The following is a 21,365-nucleotide window of genomic DNA, read 5'->3' on the forward strand; positions in this document are numbered from 1 at the left end:
ATGGGTTTAGTTTCATTCTGTTGCATATGGATTTCCAATTCTCCGAGTACCATTTGTTGAAGAGGCTATCTTTTCTCCATTGCATATTTTTGGCCCCTTTGTCTAGTATGAGAAAATTGTATTTATTTGGGTTTGTGTCCGTGTCCTCTATTCTGTACCATTGATCTACCTTTCTATTTTGGTACCAATACCATGCCGTTTTTGTTACTATTGCTTTGTAGTAGAGTTGAAGATCTGGTATTGCAATACCCCCTGTTTCACTCTTCCTGCTAAGGATTGCTTTAGCTATTCTGGGTTTCTTATTCTTCCAGATGAATTTCATAATTGCTTGCTCTATTTCTGTAAGGTACACAATTGGGATTTTAATTGGAATTGCATTGAATTTGTATAGCACTTTAGGTAGTATGGCCATTTTGACAATATTAATTCTTCCTATCCAAGAACATGGAAGATCTTTCCATCTTCTAAGGTGTTCTTTAATTTCTTTCTTTAGTGTTGTATAGTTCTCATTGTAGAGGTCTTTCACCTCTTTTGTGAGATTGATTCCCAAGTATTTTATTTTTTTCGAGGCTATTGTGAATGGGGTAGTTTTCCTAATTTCTCTTTCTGAAGATTCATCACTTATGTATAAAAATGTGTTGGATTTATGGGCATTGATCTTGTAACCTGCTACTTTACTGAAATCACTTATGAGTTCTAAGAGTTTTCTGGTGGAATTTCAGGGTTCCTCTAAATATATAATCATGTCATCAGCGAACAGGGATAGTTTGAGTTCTTCTTTTCCAATTCGTATCCCTTTAATTTCTTTGGTTTGTCTAATTGCTCTGGGTAGAGTCTCAAGAACGATGTTGAATAGAAGTGGTGAAAGAGGGCATCCCTGCCTTGTTCCAGTTTTTAGGGGGAATGCTTTCAGTTTTTCACCATTTAGAATGATATTAGCCATGGGCTTAGCATAAATGGCCTTTACAATGTTAAGGAATGTTCCCACTATCCCTATTTTTTCTAGTGTTTTGAGCATGAAGGGGTGCTGTATTTTATCAAGTGCTTTTTCTGCATCTATTGAAATAATCATGTGATTCTTGACTTTAAGTCTATTAATATGGTGAATTACGTTTATTGATTTCCTGATGTTGAACCAACCTTGCATCCCTGGGATGAAACCCACTTGATCATGGTGCACTATCTTTTTAATATGTTTTTGTATGCGATTTGCTAAAATTTTGTTGAGAATTTTTGCGTCGATGTTCATTAAGGATATTGGTCTGAAATTTTCTTTCTTTGATGAGTCTCTGTCTGGTTTAGGTATCAGTGTGATATTGGCTTCATAGAATGAGTTTGGGAGGGTTCCCTCCTCTTCTATTTCATGAAATACATTGAGAAGTATTGGAATGAGCTCTTCTTTAAAGGTTTTGTAGAACTCGGCTGAGAACCCATCTGGTCCCGGACTTTTCTTTGTTGGTAGGCTTTTGATGACTTCTTCTATTTCAGTACTTGAAATTGGTCTATTTAAATTGTTTATGTCCTCCTCGTTCAGTTTAGGCAATTCATATGTCTCTAGAAACCTGTTGATGTCTTCGAAATTTTCTATTTTGTTGGAGTATAGATTTTCAAAATAGCTTCTAATTATGTTTTGTATTTCCATCCTGTCTGTTGTGATATTTCCTTGTTCATTCCGAATTTTAGTGATTTGGGTTTTCTCTCGTCTTCTCTTTGTTAGTGTGGCTAAAGGTTTATCAATTTTGTTTATTTTTTCGAAGAACCAACTATTTATTTTGTCAATTTTTTGTATTGTTTCTTTTGTTTCAATTTCATTGATTTCAGCTCTGAGTTTAACAATTTCCTGTCTTCTACTGCTTTTGGTGCTGTTCTGTTCTTCTTTTTCTAGGGCTTTGAGCTGTAGTGTTAGGTTGTTTATTTGTTGAGTTTTACTTCTTTTATTAAATGTGCTCCATGAAATAAATTTCCCTCTAAGTACTGCTTTCATAGTGTCCCAGAGATTTTGATATGATGTTTCTTTGTTCTCATTTACCTCTAAGAATTTTTTAATTTCCTTCCTAATATCTTCTGTTATCCATTCATCATATAATAGCATATTGTTTAATCTCCAGATGTTGGAATAGTTTCTGTGTTTTACTCTTTCATTTATTTCTAACTTCAATCCATTAAGATCTGATAGAATACATGCTAGTGTCTCTATCTTCTTGTATTTGCTAACATTAGCTTTGTGGCATAATATATGGTCTATTTTAGAGAAGGATCCATGTGCTGCTGAGAAGAAAGTGTATTCACTCTTGGTTGGATGGTATATCCTATAAATGTCCGTTAAGTCTAAATTATTGATTGTGTTATTGAGATCTATGGTTTCTTTGTTCAATTTTTTTCTGGAAGATCTGTCCAGTGGTGAGAGCGGCGTGTTAAAATCACCTAGTATTATTGTGTTGTGGTCTATTTGGTTTCTGAAATTGAGAAGGATTTGTTTGACATACATAGATGATCCACTGTTTGGGGCATAGATGTTTATGATTGTTATATCTTGCTGATTTATGCTTCCCTTAAGCAGTATGAAATGACCTTCTTTATCCCTTCTGACTAACTTTGGCTTGAAGTCCACATTATCGGAAATGAGGATGGATACTCCAGCTTTTTTGCTGAGTCCATGTGCATGGTATGTTTTTCCCCATCCTTTCACCTTTAGTCTATGGGTATCTTTTTCTATGAGGTGAGTCTCTTGCAGGCAACATATTGTTGGATCTTTCTTTTTAATCCAGTCTGCCAGTCTATGTCTTTTGATTGATGAATTCAGGCCATTAACATTCAGGGTTATTATAGAGAAATGATTTGGTTTCCTGGTCATTTGGTTCATTTTTACAATTTTGTTTATTTATTTGTTTGACACAACTTGTTTCCTCCTTTATTTGACAATTCCTTTAGGATAATTCCTCCCTTTGCTGATTTGCTTCTTTGTTTTTCATCTCTTCCTCATGGAATATTTTGTTGAGAATGTTCTGTAATGCTGGCTTTCTTTTTGTAAATTCTTTTAGCTTTTGTTTATCATGGAAGGATTTTATTTCATCGTCAAATTTGAAGGTAAGTTTTGCTGGGTATAAGATTCTTGGTTGGCATCCATTTTCTTTCAGGGCTTGAAAAATGTTGTTCCAGGCCCTTCTAGCTTTTAGGGTCTGGATTCAAAAATCTGCTGATAGGCGTATTGGTTTCCCCCTGAATGTAATTTGGTTCTTTTCTCTCACAGCCTTTAAAATTCTGTCTTTATTTTGTATGTTAGATATTTTCATTATAATGTGCCTTGGTGTGGGTCTGTTGTAATTTTGTGTATTTGGAGTCCTATAAGCCTCTTGAACTTGATTTTCCATTTCATTCTTCAGATTTGGGAAATTTTCTGATATTATTTCATTGAATAAATTGTTCATTCCTTTGGCTTGTTTCTCTAGACCTTCCTCAATCCCAATAATTCTTAAATTTGGCCTTTTCATGATATCCCATAGTTCTTGTAGATTCTGTTCATGATTTCTTACCATCTTCTCTGTTTGTTCAACTTTGTTTTCAAGGTTAAATATTTTGTCTTCAATGTCTGAGGTTCTGTCTTCCAGGTGTTCTATCCTATTGGATATGCTTTCTATGGAGTTCTTAATTTGGTTTATTGTTTCCTTCATGTCAAGGATTTCTGTTTGGTTTTTTTTCAATATCTCTAACTCTTTATTGAAATGATCTTTTGCTTCCTGTATTTGCTCTTTTAACTGTCGATTGGTGCGATCATTCAATGTTTGCATTTGCTCTTTCATCTCATCGTTTGCTTCTCTGATCATTTTAATTATGTATATTCTGAACTCCTTTTCTGTCATTTCTTCTGCCATGCTGTCATTGGGTTTTATTGATGTAACATCTAGATTTGTTTGCAGCATTTTCTTTCCTTGTTTTCTCATATTGTTCAGGTATCAGTGGACCGCTGAGATATTGCAGATTTCCTCTGTTGATTTACAATGTCCCTGAAGATTTCTATATATATCCCCTCTTAGCCTTCAGTAGGCTGAAGTCTTGGAGGAAGTTGATAATGCGGTGCTCCACAAGGAAGCTGCCTCTCTTGGAGTGGTGGCCTTCAGGTGGGGTATATTCCCTGCTAGTGGGCAGAGGTGCCTCCACTTGTTGACCAATGGTCATCCAAAGGCAACTAGGCTGTGGGCTGAGGCAAGGCCTGTTTGGGCCTGTGTCTCTGGTTTTACCGTCCTTGTGGGGAAACCTCACCAGGCAGGGAAGACTCACCCAGTGGGGAGGTCTCGCTGGTCAGTTTCCTCCTAGAGGTTTCCCTCAATTTACAGCTACTGCCTGGGCTGGGCTGCCTTCCTCTGCAAAGTTTCCAGGGGCCCGGCCCTACCTCCTGGGCCTGGGAGCCTCACCCTTCGCAGATGAATCTCCTTAGGCTGCCCCTCCTCAGAGAATTTGCCCACAGGCCTGGAACCTTCGCTCCGCCCTAAGCCTGTCTCTGTGTGGCTCTTCCACCCAGAAGCCTCCTAGATCCTGGGACCCTGCTCTGCACCTAATCACCTGGCTGTGTGGCCCCTCCTCTGAGCAGCCACCTGTGGCCCCGAACAATCGCTCTGAGTCCCAGAGACCCGCCACAGGCCTCTTCCTCCAGACAGCCGCCCAGTATTCCGGTGCGGTCACTAGGAGTCCAAGAAACTCACTTCGTGCCTCCTCCTCCCACCAACCACCCGTAGCCCGGGGCAATCAATCAGTCCCGAGTCGAAGTGACCCTCCCCGTTCCTCCTCCTTCTCCAGATAACCCCCCGGGTGTTCAGGAGCAGTCCCTCTGAGTGGCTCTGAATCCACGTGACCCGCTGCATGGGTCCTCTGGGCAACCGCCCGGAGCTCTGGTGCGGCCACTCAAGACCAAGCGTCCCACCACGCTTCTCCTCCAGGCAGCCCCCCTGTGTTCAGGAGCTGTCACTTTAAGACCAAACAACTCACCACTCGCCTTCTCCTCTGAGCAGCCTCCTGGAGCGCTAATGCAGTCACTGCGAGTCCAAACGACCCGCCGCGCTCCTCCTCCTCCTCCTCCTACTCCTCCGGGCAGGCCCCGGCGTTCAGAAGTGGTCAGAGTCCAAACAGCTCGCCACGCAGCCCCTTCTCTGGCAACCGCCTGTAGCTCTGGTGTAGTCACCCGAATCCAAGCGGCCGCGCTCCTCTTCCTCGTCCTCGTCCTCAGGGCAGGCCCCGGGGTTCAGAAGCGTCGTTCTGAGTCCAAACAGCTCCCCGCGCGGCTTCTCCTCTGGCAACCGCCTATAGCTCTGGTGCAGTCACTCCGAATCCAAGTGGCCACGCTCCTCCTCCTCCTCCTCAGGGCAGGCCCCGGTGTCCTGATTCCACACAGCTCTCCTCGCCACTCCTCCCCTGGGCAGCCGCCTGAGCCCCAGTGGTTGCTCCGAGTCCCAGCGCTGTGCCGAGCGGCCTCCTTTTCGGCGCTCCCAGCTGTCGGAGTTCACTGCTCCAGCGGGGGGAGGGGCGTCTCGCCAGCAGTTCTACTTCACAAAGTTTCCTGCGTTCCGGGACCACCGTCCCATCTGGGATGCTCCCCAGGGGGTGAGAGTCACCCGGCTGCTTTGAGTTGGTCCCAAGCGTCTCCTGTAGTTTGAATTTTAACATAACATTTCCTGATTCTCAGGAGCTAGACCTTGTCCGCAGGGATCTTCAGTCCCTGTGCAGCAGAGCAACCTAGGACTCCAAAACAGCAGAGTGAAACCTAGAGTTGAATGGCTAATATGGTGGTCTCCTCTTTCTGATTTTTAATGTAGGCACTATATTATTTATAGCTATAAACTTACCTCTTAAAACCACCTTCATTGTGTCTCAGAGATCTTGATACATTGAATCTCTATTCTTAATTGACTCCAAAATTTTTAAAATTTCTCCCTTATTTCCTCTATTATTCATTCATCATTAAAAGGGTATTATTCTGTCTCCATGTATTTATTAATCCATACATTTTTTCTTGCTGTTGATTTCTAATTTCATTCCATTATCATCTAATAAGATGCAAGGAATTATATCATATTTGGTATTTACTGATACTTGTTTTATATCTTAAAGTATCATCTATTTTGTAAAAGTTTCCATAAGCAGCTGAGAAGAAAGTAAATTGAACTATTGTTGTTTGAAATACTTTATAGATGTCTGTTAGTTACAATTTGATTGATAATATTTTTTAGGTCTGAAGAGTCTTTACTGATTTTGTGTCTGGATGACCTATGAGAAAGAGAGGTGTGATGAAATTACATAGTGCTATTGTATTGGGGTTCATCTGAGTCTTTTTTTCTTTGTTAAAATTTATTCCTTTTACATATTCATGACAGCAGAGTGAATATTGACATATTATATACACATGGAGTATAATATATTCTAATAGGATCCCATTCTTGTGGTTGTATATGATATGGAGTTTCACTGGTGGTGAGAAATACTAGATTCTTTTTTTTTTGCAATGTTTCAGTACTTAATTTTTTGCATTTTCTATTTGTTATTTTAGTTAGATGTGACAGTAGCCATTTGAGTCTTTATATGAATAGTATTTTTTAATGCAATTAGATGCACTGATGTTTGGGGCTTATATATGATCATTATTTCTTGTCATTGGATTGTTCCCTTTACCAGTATGAAGTGACCTTCTTTGTATCTTCTGATTAATTTTGGCTTGAAATTGGCTTTGTCAGATATGAGAGTAGCTATACCTGTTTACTTTCTATCTCCATTTGCATGGAATATATTTTTCTATCCTTTGACTGTGGGATGTCTTTGAAATGCCTGTGGATGCCTTTGCCTGTAAATGAGTCTCTTGGAAACAGCATATATTTGGGTCTTGTTTTTTAGTCCACTCTGCCCAGACTAGTTAAATTAAATAACAAAATCATCAGACAAATACCTCTTATATTTAAAGAAGTGAAAAATGACTGAGCTTCTTTTTTAAAAAAGTTTTATTTGCTCTTTTTAGTATGACTGAACTTCTGGTAGTCAGGAGCCAAAATGGCCCCAAGCTTGTGAGAAAGATAAAGAATCTCAGCTCAGGAGCTTCGGTTGTAGGTCTCTAATCCTGACTTTGCTATAACAGGGAACAGGGCAACTAGGCACATTGTAGGCCAGCTAGCCATCACAGTTTGTGTGAGGTTGTTCTACTATTCTATTTTTAAAAATTGAAAACAATTTAAAAGGGGGGTGAAAAAGCTCCCATGATCAATATACCTTAAAAAACTATTTGTGCCCATTTACATTTTTCTTCCAGTTTTCTTTTTCTTGTGAGCATTTTGAAACATTATGGTCTTTATATAATTGCTCTCTAACATGGTATGTATATATTTTTCCTCAAGAATCTACACTTTTCATAATTGTTTCTGACAGTCCATTGAGTTAGTGTATCCCAATTTGTTTAACTAATCCCTTCTTTGCTTTTTGGTTTGAGAGTTTTTCAGAAGTGGATCATCAGTCACATTACAAAAAAATTTCTTCTTATTTGGGTGACTTTTTTCATAATTTAGATCATTTTCTTAGGTTCTCAGAAATTATTAGGTTATAGTATTAGCCTTATTTCTCATCTTTGGTAAACATTAGTAGGTTAATCTTCTAGGGTTAAGTCCTTGGACCCACTGAGTGAGTTTTTAAATAATCTCTCTTGCTGTATGTTGAATTTGGATGATTTAACAATTTATACGGCCACCCATTAAATGATGGATGTTCCAAGATAAAAATATGCTTATTAACTTGTAAGAATATTTCCCTAATATGTTTTTCTCAACAATTCTTTATTTTATGCAAAATAGAATATTTTTCAAATATGGTTAAATTTTAGTCACTGTGGATTGTGGAGAAATGATGATGATTAAGATATAGATTAAAATAAAAATAAGCTTAATTTTTTTGGCTCAAATAAGATATCTAAAATATGATATCTAAGATAAAGCCACAGTGTGTTGATTTTTTTTAATGGTGACTTTAATATTAAATAGGAAACCTACATTTTAAAAATTAAAATATTTTGGTGACAATCTTGTTCTTATTTTTAAAAAAGTCTTATAAGTAGGTAAACTGTGTTAAAATTTACTTAAATTTATTGATAAATGTAATTTTAAAACTTCTAATAACTTAAAAGGTAATAGAACATTAAATCTTCCTCTCGAACAAATGGTGGGAGCATGTGTAATCACATTAGCAGTAATTTCTGCCTCATTTCTCATGCTGTCTCTTAATCCACTAAAATCTTAAGGCTTTAATTCTTTTAACCTCTCAAATGCTGGAGCCTACTATTTTGGAAAAATCACTTTCTTTCAGAGCCCTTTAAAATAAATGCAACCTAATATCTGCCATGGAAATTGACATTGTTCTCTTTTGCTTCTAGGATATTTTGGAAATCCATCTAGAAATATACAGATACCACAGTCAGTAATGGATTTTGCAAGAGCCAAGTCTCGCCCAGAGCTGTCAGCCAGGTACCTTATTCGCAACCTGTTCACAGAGGAAGTTCTGATCAGAAGTAACGTCTATGGCAGTGTGGGGCATGGCATATGTGCCCTTAACCCCAATAGGATTAATGCTCTCCGAGGTTAGTTACATGTAGAGTGTTAGAATAAATATGAGCCAGTGGTGTTAGAGAAGAAGGTCAGGAAGAATCCATTCAGTTTGAAGAGAGGTGGAGCTTGTCCAAAGTCCCTCATTAGGGAATAAAAGGTTCATGTGTATTTCTCTTTGCCTTTGTGTTTTTAAGGCTAATTGCTTTGCCTTAAATGGCTCTACTAGTACAGGAAAGGGGTTATTGACTGTAGTTCCCTGCTCTGGACTGCCAGGGATGTGGATACTCAAGCACCTTCATTGACTGAAGCTCAAGGTTGAAGGTAGGGCTGGGATTGATAGCTCAGTAGTAGAACACTTACCTAGTATGTGCAAAGCCCTGGTTTCCACAAAAATGGGTGTGTGTGTCAAAGCTGAACAGCTTCATCTTTATCAAATTACAGAAATGTCAACAATACCACAATAGGCTAATTTGCTATTTTTTTCTGGTACATGTTAGCATAGTGTAGTCTCTGACATATGTAAATGAAGTAAGAAAGCTTCCAAAATCATTTCTATGAAATCTTAAATTTGAACAAAGCAGGAAGCAGAATATTCTTATTTGTGTCACTGCACACATTTGTGCACAGCAAAGACATAGCTGTGAATCCTACCTGATCTTATTTGTTCCTCTTTGGTTCCTACCTCATATTACAAAATTTTATATTCAGCAAATTGGAACAACACTGGTGTTTCAGTCTAAAGAAACCTGGATTATAGTTCCTTTTACTGTCATCTGACCTGTTTTTTACTTTTAAAAAAAACTTAATGCAACCCATAGTAAGAAATACATTTAACATGGTGGCTCTACGTATGTGTGTGTTTGTGACTTTTTAAAAAATGAAGCAAATTTTCACAAGCAATACTATACTCTTTTCATGAGAGTTGCATTCTTTTCTGTTCTATTACATTTCTTTAAAAAGCACTACTGTCTCTGACTTTATAACCTAGTAATTGGTTACAGTTTATAATCCAGGAAAAAGACCTCAAAGCCAGTTCCTCTTATCTTAAGGTAAAAATGGGTTTTAGCTAATTTGGAAATGAATGTGTTTATAGAAGATATAGTGTCTTTTTGTTTTTTGTTTTTGCGGTGTTGGGATTGAACCCAGGGCCTTGTGCTTGTGAGGCAAGCACTCTACCAACTGAGCTATATCCCCAGCCCGATATAGTGTTTTTTTATTTATTTTTTTTTTTTATTTTTTTTTTTTTATTTTTTTCTTTTTTTTTTTTTTATTGTAAACAAATGGGATACATGTTGTTTCTCTGTTTGTACATGGCGTAAAGGCATACCATTTGTGTAATCCTAAGTTTACATAGAGCAATGTTGTTTGATTCATTCTGTTATTTTTTTCCCTTCCCCCCACCCCTCCCACCCCTCTTTACCCTCTATACAGTAGTTCCTTCCTCCATACTTGCCCCCCTCCCTAACCCTAACTCTAACCCTTCCCTCCCCCCCATTATGTGTCAACCTCCACTTATTAGCGATATCATTCGTCCTTTGGCTTTTTGAGATTGGCTTATCTCACTTAGCATGATATTCTCCAATTTCATCCATTTGCCTGCAAATGTCATAATTTTATCATTCTTTATGGCTGAGTAATATTCCATAGTATATATATACCACAGTTTCTTTATCCACTCATCAATTGAAGGGCATCTAGGTTGGTTCCACAGTCTGGCTATTGTGAATTGAGCAGCTATGAACATTGATGTGGCTGTATTTCTGTAGTATGCAGATTTTAAGTCCTTTGGGTATAGGCCAAGGAGTGGGATAGCTGGGTCAAATGGTGGTTCCATTCCAAGTTTTCTAAGGAATCTCCACACTGCTTTCCATAGCGGCTGCACTAATTTGCAGCCCCACCAGCAGTGTATGAGTGTACCTTTCTCCCCACATCCTCGCCAACACCTGTTGTTGCTCGTATTCTTGATAATCGCCATTCTAATTGGGGTGAGATGGAACCTTAGGGTGGTTTTGATTTGCATTTCTCTTATTACTAGAGATGTTGAACATTTTTCCATATGTTTGTTGATTGCTTGTAGATCTTCTTCTGTGAAGTGTCTATTCATTTCCTTAGCCCATTTGTTGACTGGACTGTTTGAATTCTTGGAGTAGAGTTTTTTGAGTTCTTTATAGATTCTGGAGATTAGTGCTCTATCTGAAGTATGATTGGCAAAGATATTCTCCCACTCTGTAGGCTCTTTCTTCGCATTGCTGATAGTTTCCTTTGCTGAGAGAAAGCTTTTTAGTTTGAATCTATCCCAGTGGTTGATTCTAGCTTTTATTTCTTGTGCTATGGGAGTCCTGTTAAGGAAGTCTGGTCCTAGACCAACAAGATGAAGATTTGGACCTACTTTTTCTTCTATAATCTGCAGGGTCTCTGGTCTGATTCCGAGGTCCTTAATCCATTTTGAGTTTAGTTTCGTGCATGGTGAGAGATATGGGTTTAGTTTCATTCTGTTGCATATGGATTTCCAATTCTCCCAGCACCATTTGTTGAAGAGGCTATCTTTTCTCCATTGCATATTTTTGGCCCCTTTGTCTAGTATGAGAAAATTGTATTTATTTGGGTTTGTGTCCGTGTCCTCTATTCTGTACCATTGATCTACCTTTCTATTTTGGTACCAATACCATGCCGTTTTTGTTACTATTGCTTTGTAGTAGAGTTGAAGATCTGGTATTGCAATACCCCCTGTTTCACTCTTCCTGCTAAGGATTGCTTTAGCTATTCTGGGTTTCTTATTCTTCCAGATGAATTTCATAATTGCCTGCTCTATTTCTGTAAGGTACGTCATTGGGATTTTAATTGGAATTGCATTGAATTTGTATAGCACTTTAGGTAGTATGGCCATTTTGACAATATTAATTCTTCCTATCCAAGAACATGGAAGATCTTTCCATCTTCTAAGGTGTTCTTTAATTTCTTTCTTTAGTGTTGTATAGTTCTCATTGTAGAGGTCTTTCACCTCTTTTGTGAGATTGATTCCCAAGTATTTTATTTTTTTCGAGGCTATTGTGAATGGGGTAGTTTTCCTAATTTCTCTTTCTGAAGATTCATCACTTATGTATAAAAATGCGTTGGATTTATGGGCATTGATCTTGTAACCTGCTACTTTACTGAAATCACTTATGAGTTCTAAGAGTTTTCTGGTGGAATTTCCAGGTTCCTCTAAATATATAATCATGTCATCAGCGAACAGGGATAGTTTGAGTTCTTCTTTTCCAATTCGTATCCCTTTAATTTCTTTGGTTTGTCTAATTGCTCTGGCCAGAGTCTCAAGAACGATGTTGAATAGAAGTGGTGAAAGAGGGCATCCCTGCCTTGTTCCAGTTTTTAGGGGGAATGCTTTCAGTTTTTTACCATTTAGAATGATATTAGCCATGGGCTTAGCATAAATGGCCTTTACAATATTAAGGAATGTTCCCACTATCCCTATTTTTTCTAGTGTTTTGAGCATGAAGGGGTGCTGTATTTTATCAAATGCTTTTTCTGCATCTATTGAAATAATCATGTGATTCTTGACTTTAAGTCTATTAATATGGTGAATTACGTTTATTGATTTCCTGATGTTGAACCAACCTTGCATCCCTGGGATGAAACCCACTTGATCATGGTGCACTATCTTTTTAATATGTTTTTGTATGCGATTTGCTAAAATTTTGTTGAGAATTTTTGCGTCGATGTTCATTAAGGATATTGGTCTGAAATTTTCTTTCCTTGATGAGTCTCTGTCTGGTTTAGGTATCAGTGTGATATTGGCTTCATAGAATGAGTTTGGGAGGGTTCCCTCCTCTTCTATTTTATGGAATACTTTGAGAAGTATTGGAATGAGCTCTTCCTTAAAGGTTTTGTAGAACTCGGCTGAGAACCCATCTGGTCCCGGACTTTTCTTTGTTGGTAGGCTTTTGATGACTTCTTCTATTTCAGTACTTGAAATTGGTCTATTTAAATTGTTTATGTCCTCCTCATTCAGTTTAGGCAATTCATATGTCTCTAGAAACCTGTTGATGTCTTCGAAATTTTCTATTTTGTTGGAGTATAGATTTTCAAAATAGCTTCTAATTATGTTTTGTATTTCCATCCTGTCTGTAGTGATATTTCCTTGTTCATTCCGAATTTTAGTGATTTGGGTTTTCTCTCGTCTTCTCTTTGTTAGTGTGGCTAAAGGTTTATCAATTCTGTTTATTTTTTCGAAGAACCAACTATTTATTTTGTCAATTTTTTGTATTGTTTCTTTTGTTTCAATTTCATTGATTTCAGCTCTGAGTTTAACAATTTCCTGTCTTCTACTACTTTTGGTGCTGTTCTGTTCTTCTTTTTCTAAGGCTTTGAGCTGTAGTGTTAGGTTGTTTATTTGTTGAGTTTTACTTCTTTTATTAAATGCGCTCCATGAAATAAATTTCCCTCTAAGTACTGCTTTCATAGTGTCCCAGAGGTTTTGATATGATGTTTCTTTGTTCTCATTTACCTCTAAGAATTTTTTAATTTCCTTCCTAATATCTTCTGTTATCCATTCATCATATAATAGCATATTGTTTAATCTCCAGATGTTGGAATAGTTTCTGTGTTTTACTCTTTCATTTATTTCTAACTTCAATCCATTATGATCTGATAGAATACATGCTAGTGTCTCTATCTTCTTGTATTTGCTAACATTAGCTTTGTGGCATAATATATGGTCTATTTTAGAGAAGGATCCATGTGCTGCTGAGAAGAAAGTGTATTCACTCTTGGTTGGATGGAATATTCTATAAATGTCCGTTAAGTCTAAATTATTGATTGTGTTGTTGAGATCTATGGTTTCTTTGCTCAATTTTTGTCTGGAAGATCTGTCCAGTGGTGAGAGCGGCGTGTTAAAATCACCTAGTATTATTGTGTTGTGGTCTATTTGGTTTCTGAAATTGAGAAGGATTTGTTTGACATACATAGATGAGCCACTGTTTGGGGCATAGATGTTTATGATTGTTATATCTTGCTGATTTATGCTTCCCTTAAGCAGTATGAAATGACCTTCTTTATCCCTTCTGACTAACTTTGGCTTGAAGTCCACATTATCGGAAATGAGGATGGATACTCCAGCTTTTTGCTGAGTCCATGTGCATGGTATGTTTTTCCCCATCCTTTCACCTTTAATCTATGGGTATCTTTTTCTATGAGGTGAGTCTCTTGCAGGCAACATATTGTTGGATCTTTCTTTTTAATCCAGTCTGCCAGTCTATGTCTTTTGATTGATGAATTCAGGCCATTAACGTTCAGGGTTATTATAGAGAAATGATTTGGTTTCCCGGTCATTTGGTTCATTTTTAAAATTTTGTTTATTTATTTGTTTGACACAACTTGTTTCCTCCTTTATTTGACAATTCCTTTAGGATAATTCCTCCCTTTGCTGATTTGCTTCTTTGTTTTTCATCTCTTCCTCATGGAATATTTTGTTGAGAATGTTCTGTAATGCTGGCTTTCTTTTTGTAAATTCTTTTAGCTTTTGTTTATCATGGAAGGATTTTATTTCATCGTCAAATTTGAAGGTAAGTTTTGCTGGGTATAAGATTCTTGGTTGGCATCCATTTTCTTTCAGGGCTTGAAAAATGTTGTTCCAGGACCTTCTAGCTTTTAGGGTCTGGATTGAAAAATCTGCTGATATGCGTATTGGTTTCCCCCTGAATGTAATTTGGTTCTTTTCTCTCACAGCCTTTAAAATTCTGTCTTTATTTTGTATGTTAGGTATTTTCATTATAATGTGCCTTGGTGTGGGTCTGTTGTAATTTTGTGTATTTGGAGTCCTGTAAGCCTCTTGAACTTGATTTTCCATTTCATTCTTCAGATTTGGGAAATTTTCTGATATTATTTCATTGAATAGGTTGTTCATTCCTTTGGCTTGTTTCTCTAGGCCTTCCTCAATCCCAATAATTCTTAAATTTGGCCTTTTCATGATATCCCATAGTTCTTGTAGATTCTGTTCATGATTTCTTACCATCTTCTCTGTTTGTTCAGCTTTGTTTTCAAGGTTAAATATTTTGTCTTCAATGTCTGAGGTTCTGTCTTCCAGGTGTTCTATCCTATTGGATATGCTTTCTATGGAGTTCTTAATTTGGTTTATTGTTTCCTTCATGTCAAGGATTTCTGTTTGGTTTTTTTTCAGTATCTCTAACTCTTTATTGAAATGATCTTTTGCTTCCTGTATTTGCTCTTTTAACTGTCGATTGGTGCGATCAATCAATGCTTGCATTTGCTCTTTCATCTCATCATTCAATGCTTGCATTTGCTCTTTCATCTCCTCTTTTGCTTCTCTGATCATTTTAATTATGTACATTCTGAACTCCTTTTCTGTCATTTCTTCTGCCATGCTGTCATTGGGTTTTATTGATGTAACATCTAGATTTGTTTGCAGCATTTTCTTTCCTTGTTTTCTCATGTTGTTCAGATATCAGTGGACCGCTGAGATATTGCAGATTTCCTCTGTTGATTTACAATGACCCTGAAGATTTCTATATATATCCCCTCTTAGCCTTCAGTAGGCTGAAGTCTTGGAGGAGGTTGATAATGCGGTGCTCCACAAGGAAGCTGCCTCTCTAGGAGTGGTGGCCTTCAGGTGGGGTATATTCCCTGCTAGTGGGCAGAGGTGCCTCCACTTGTTGACCAATGGTCATCCAAAGGGGACCTAGGCTGTGGGCTGAGGCAAGGCCTGTTTGGGCCTGAGCCTCTGGTTTTACCGTCCTTGTGGGAAACCTCACCCAGCAGGGAAGACTCACCCGGTGGGGAGGTCTCGCTGGTCAGTTTCCTCCTAGAGGTTCCCCTCAATTTACAGCTTCTGCCTGGGCTGGGCTGCCTTCCTCTGCAAAGTTTCCAGGGGCCCGGCCCTACCTCCTGGGCCTGGGAGCCTCACCCTTCGCAGATGAATCTCCTTAGGCTGCCCCTCCTCAGAGAATTTGCCCATAGGCCTGGAACCTTCGCTCCGCCCTAAGCCTGTCTCTGTGCGGCTCTTCCACCCAGAAGCCTCCTAGATCCTGGGACCCTGTTCTGCACCTAATCGCCTGGCTGCGTGGCCCCTCCTCTGAGCAGCCACCTGTGGCCCCGAACAATCGCTCTGAGTCCCAGAGACCCGCCACAGGCCTCTTCCTCCAGACAGCCGCCCAGTATGCCGGTGCGGTCACTAGGAGTCCAAGAAACTCACTTCGTGCCTCCTCCTCCCACCAACCACCCGTGGCCCGGGGCAATCAATCACTCCGAGTCGAAGTGACCCTGCCCGTTCCTCCTCCTTCTCCAGATAACCCCCCGGGTGTTCAGGAGCAGTCCCTCTGAGTGGCTCTGAATCCACGTGACCCGCTGCACGGGTCCTCTGGGCAACCGCCCGGAGCTCTGGTGTGGTCCCTCAAGACCAAGCGTCCCACCACGCTTCTCCTCCAGGCAGCCCCCCTGTGTTCAGGAGCTGTCACTTTAAGACCAAACAACTCAGCACTCGCCTTCTCCTCTGAGCAGCCGCCTGGAGCGCTAATGCAGTCACTGCGAGTCCAAAGGACCCGCCGCGCTCCTTCTCCTCCTTCTCCTACTCCTCCGGGCAGGCCCCGGGGTTCAGAAGTGGTCAGGGTCCAAACAGCTCGCCACGCAGCCCCTTCTCTGGCAACCGCCCGCAGTTCCCGTATAGTCACCCGAATCCAAGCGGCTGCTCCTCTTCCTCCTCGTCCTCAGGGCAGGCCCCGGGGTTCAGAAGCGTCGTTCTGATTCCAAACAGCTCGCCGCGCGGCTTCTCCTCTGGCAACCGCCTGCAGCTCTGGCGCAGTCTCTCCGAATCCAAGTGGCCACGCTCCTCTCCTCCTCCTCAGGGCAGGCCCCGGTGTCCTGAGTCCACACAGTTCTCCCCGCCTCTCCTCCCCCGGGCAGCCGCCGGAGCCCAGCCGAGTCCCAGCGCTGTGCCCAACGGCCTCCTCTATGGCGCTCCAGCGGGGGGGAGGGGCGTCTCGCCGGCAGTTCTACTTCACAAAGTTTCCTGCGTTCCGGGACCCCCGTCCCATCCGGGATGCCCCCCCAGGGGGTGAGAGTCACCCGGCTACTTTGAGTTGGTCCCAAGCGTCTCAATATCTCCTCTCTTGAATCCTGAGTTCTGGAACAACACGTAATGCAGCCACCCTCTAGGCCGCCATCTTGAAAACTATAGTGTTTTTTTATTAAAGATTTTTTTTGTGGTACTGGAGATTGAACCCAGGTGTGGGTTAATTTTGAGACAGTTTTGCTAAATTGCTGAGGCTGGCTTCAAACTTGAAATCCTCTTGTTTTAGCCTCCTGAGTCTCTGTGATCACAGGTGTGTGCCACTGCATCTGGAATCTAATTAATTTCTTTTTTTTGGAACTGGGGATTGAACTCAGGGGCACTTGACCACTGAGCCACATCCCCAGCCCTATTTTATATTTTGTTTAGAGACACTGAATTGCTTAGTGCCTTGCTTTTGCTGAGGCTGGCTTTGAACTGGAGATCCTCCTATACTAAGCCTCCTGAGCTTCTGGGATTACAGATTTGCACCACTACACCCAGCTTAAATATTTTTAATGTGAGGGAAAAATGTGACTTTTATAGTTCTTTAATATCTGTAATTGCTTAAAAGTTGAAAAACATTTCTCTTTGTATTTCATTTTATCTCATTGAATTTTATTAAAATCGAGATGTCTCTTACGATAAAAATATTCAGCAGGAATTTGACATACTCTCCACACAGGGCATATTTTAGAAGATTTCCCATAAAACTCAAAAGTTCTATTATTTTTAGGAGGTCAGTAATGTGAGTTATTTCAGCAGAAAGAAAACAGTGGAGTCATTGTTGTTCCTAGGGGCAGAGCCAGGCCCAAAGAGTAGAAGTGGACAAGAAAGCATATTCCACTTTAATATAAGGATAAAATGAACTTGGAGAACTGAAAAAATCAGAACAAAGGCTGGGCAACCAGAGATGAGAAGAGATGCCTGCACTAGAAAGCCTGAGCTTATGACCTCTAATGTAATCTATGAAAATATCAGTTCATCAAAAACTATTTCAAACACACTGAAATATACAGAGAAGAATGTAATAAGACATTTTTAAAATAATTAAGCTTTACTGATATAAGTAAGACTCTAGCCCATCATCCCTGCTCCTCTTCCTCCCCAAAAGTAACAACAGTCCTGGAATTGGAACGATCAGTCCCATACTACCTGTTAATAGAACCATAAATAATATATAATATTCTGTAGTGTTTTAGTGTCTGTAAATGGGGATGTACAGTATGTATCCTTTTGCACATTTTAAATCATTCAACATTAATGTTTTAGAGACCTGTTCATACATTTTAACTGATGATCAATAACGATGAGTGAATAAACCAATTTATTGTATTCTAGTAACATTTCTTATCCTAGGATTTTGATATTTTGGGGGAAACTTGGTAGTCAAAGGTAACTATGTCCACTAGTCATAGATTTCAATTAAGGAACTCTGTGTGATGAGAGATTCAGTATCACTTGAGGACTCTAGAGAATAGTTGATATGGACAAAGTTAGTAGGCTACAGATTTGCAATTGGGGAACAGCTCTCACTCCTATGTCTGTGTAAAATCCTAGCAATAGGAAGTACTTTAGAGGCCCTTTAATATTACATCTCCACTCAGAGCAGTAATTCCCATCCCAACTTTGACATCGCCTACCCTGGGTTTAAATTCTTGCATTGATGAGGTGCCTTCTGTCTCAACCCACTACACTTCAAAAGAGTTCCAATTTGTGGGAAAGTTCTTCCTTGTAGTGATGCAAAATGTGCCTTTCTATAAATCGCGCACATGCCCTAATTATCTCTTCCAGAGCTCAATAAAGACAATCAAGTCACTTTACAAGCTGGGCCTTCAAGTAGTTAAATACAGCTATTACTTCCTGTTGGAGTGTTAGGCGATAATAACCCCTCCCTCTTCATGTTCCTTCAAGTTCAAAACAAAGTGAGAGACAGACATTTGAATCAGGCAGGTGAGGATCAAAATAGCAGCTTGTAGGATTCTTGAATCATACAAGTTCAATTCTTCTAAACTTCCCAATGTATAGATCTCTCCACATGGAATAATGAAGGTTGGAGAGAAGGTATTCTACCTAATCTCTTCCCTCTTAAGTTTTATGCCTTTGTAGTTAAATATCACTATTTCCTTCTATAATTCCTCATCTAAATGTTTTCCTGATTCTTCATGATCTGATGATTCTGTAACAGCCTTCAAGTGTGCTCAAATCAACTCAGAAACAGTAGCATTATTACCTATGAGTCCTAACATGACATTTGCCACTTTTAAATTTATGGTCACCTAAGACCTCTAGATCTACTTTTCTAAATAATAACATTTATCTAGTATTTATATTGCTAGTATTCAGGCTGTTACCATTTCCACTATTTCTATTTTTAACCTAAGTGTAGTATTTCAAAGTTTTCTCTTAACATTTTATTCATTTAGCATAGGTCAGCATTCCCCAAACTGTGTTTCTTAAAGACAGCTGAATGTTTATGGATGTTTCATGAATAAAGTGCTTTTTAGTTAAATTATCAGGAAAGACTTTAAACTGGCAAACTCCCCAAGGACCTAGTGGACCCTCAGTTTTAAAGTGTATCTTGAATTCCTTTAGCTGTCAAGCCTACCAGGTCTCCTCAGTCCTGGCCCTCTGTTGTGCACTGCCACATCCCTCATTCGTGTGCTTCAGCAGGACAGCTGCACCTATAATTTTTGAGTCAGTGAAAGTTACTGCTGTAATGTATCTTCTCTGGGATTTTCCACAGCATTTAATGTGCACCATAAATCCCCAAGTGGGGACTAACTCCAGAGTATCACATTTCCGATTTGCACAATCAGAACCTTTTCTCCAAGAAACTTCTTTTTAGGACATTTGTTTCAGAGAACACATTTTGTGAAACACCAACCGATTTGGGCCCTTTTCCACCTGTTGTGAGCTTTGCAAGGGCTGTATTTGTCTTTCAGTGTGTAAATTATCCATCCCAGCTTTGCTGTTATGGACCCATGGGACAAGCCTTTCCATAACGTGGATACTGAAGCTAGTGACCTACTACAAAAGCTTCCTTCCAGGCTACTGTGGACCTATCAGTCCTTTGGGTATGAAAGCCTTTTAAATTTGACACATGCTGTGATAAAAAATTGGAATATATGCTGTCTTAACACCTTGTTCTGATTTAGCATCCAATTAATCTTATTGAAAAACAATTGAGATAATGTCACCAACTAATGCCAACCTGTAGAGATCACCAGATTCTTTCCCGAGTGCTCAAAGGTACTGAGGTAATTACTAAAAACATCTAGGGCAACTCTGCTCTTCTAATAAATGCCTCTTTTCTCTACCTTTCCCTTTGCCTGTCCTCCCACTTATCTCTTAAGAGTGCTCCTTGAATTGTATCACTCTGTCACCTTCTGTTATTCAAATCTTCCTCTAATTGCAAGATCCAAAGAGCCTTATTCTTTTTGTCAGAGATAAATCTAGCAGTAGCAAAAAAGTAGCAGTTACAACTTCTTGTGTCTCCAAGACTGAAGACACTGTAGCCTCTTGTGCATTACAAAGCCTTAGCATGTCTTTATTTGAGAATATTAATAATGTGCTAGGTGTATGTTTGATATATTTAAGAATAAAGGCTGGGCATGGTGGTGCATGCTTGTAATCACAGCAGCTTGGGAGGCTGAGGTAGGAGGATCTTGAGTTCAGAGTCAGCCTCAGCAACTTAGTGAGGCCCTAAGCAATTTAGTGAGACCCTGTCTCAAAATAAAAAAGGGGTAGGGATATGGCTCAGTGGTTAAGTGTCCCCGGGTTCAATCCCCAGTACAGAAAAAGGAAGGAAGGAAGGAAGGAAGGAAGGAAGGAAGGGAGGGAGGGAGGGAGGGAGGGAGGGAATAAAAAGTTGAGCTTGGGTACTTAAGGCAATAGAAGATTTCTGTTTGGGTAGATAGCAAAATCATAGGTGATTATTGTACATGTGCTTTAAGGATAGTGCTATTTTGTATTATCCTTTTATATTAGAAGACTTGTTCAGCTTACTTAGTAATGCTTGTAGTCCATGTAATTTAATTAGTAAGTCTTAAAGATGCTGGGCTGGGAAATAGCTTATTGGAAGAGTGTGTGCTTAGCATGCATGAAGTCCTGAGTTTGACCCCTAGCACAAGAAAAGCAGTAGAATTAAGGGTGAATAAAGGAACAAATTTATTTTTCTGAGGAGTGATTTTTAAGTAATTGTTCTGTTTTGTAATTTTACCACCAGAGTTTCTCCAAGACAACTATAAGACTTGCGATCTAACGGAAACTGGATACGATTGGAAGTTGTGTGTGACAGCCATCAACAGCTGTATCCGTAATCTTAGATATGACCTCAAGAAGTCCACAACCAACTCAGAGCAGTTCCCAGCGTTGATTTCTTCCACAGAGTCAGAGCAAAGAGATTCTGACCTCACTGACTCAAGCACTTGAATATCAACTATTCCACTTAGTTTAAACTGTTAGATCATTCTGTAAGTTTCCCAAGTTAAAATTCCCAAATTAGCCTGTCCTAACCACAGAGTAGTTTTGCGTTCATCCCTGAAGAAATAGCCAAAACTTTTGTTTCTGCTTATAAGAGAGGCAGAATTACAGTAAGAAGATACATAACGTTTTGTCTCTGGACAAAGTGATGGGCGGTATGCTGCCGTGAATCTCTAACAATCAGTCATTCTCATTGCTGTTTGAATGCAGAACAAGAGTAGTACACTTTAACACTTAATGGCAAGTGAAAT

At 39.5% G+C, this 21,365-nt stretch overlaps 1 protein-coding gene across 1 annotated transcript in view; it reads left to right on the forward strand.

The window, feature by feature from the left end:
- Positions 1-21,063, forward strand: part of BEND2 (BEN domain containing 2) — a gene marked incomplete at its 3' end in the record, with an annotated part of 88,744 nt that extends 67,681 nt beyond the window's left edge. Inside the window, exons 10-11 of the mRNA XM_079124266.1 lie at positions 8,399-8,602; positions 20,858-21,063. Of these exons, the coding sequence (XP_078980392.1) occupies positions 8,399-8,602; positions 20,858-21,063 (410 nt within the window). The remainder of the gene's footprint in view (positions 1-8,398; positions 8,603-20,857) is intronic.
- Positions 21,064-21,365: the final 302 nt, after the last annotated feature.

The sequence above is a fragment of the Sciurus vulgaris genome (genome assembly GCF_902686455.1).
Source record: "Sciurus vulgaris genome assembly, chromosome: X".
In the NCBI taxonomy this organism is placed as follows: Eukaryota; Metazoa; Chordata; class Mammalia; order Rodentia; family Sciuridae; genus Sciurus; species Sciurus vulgaris.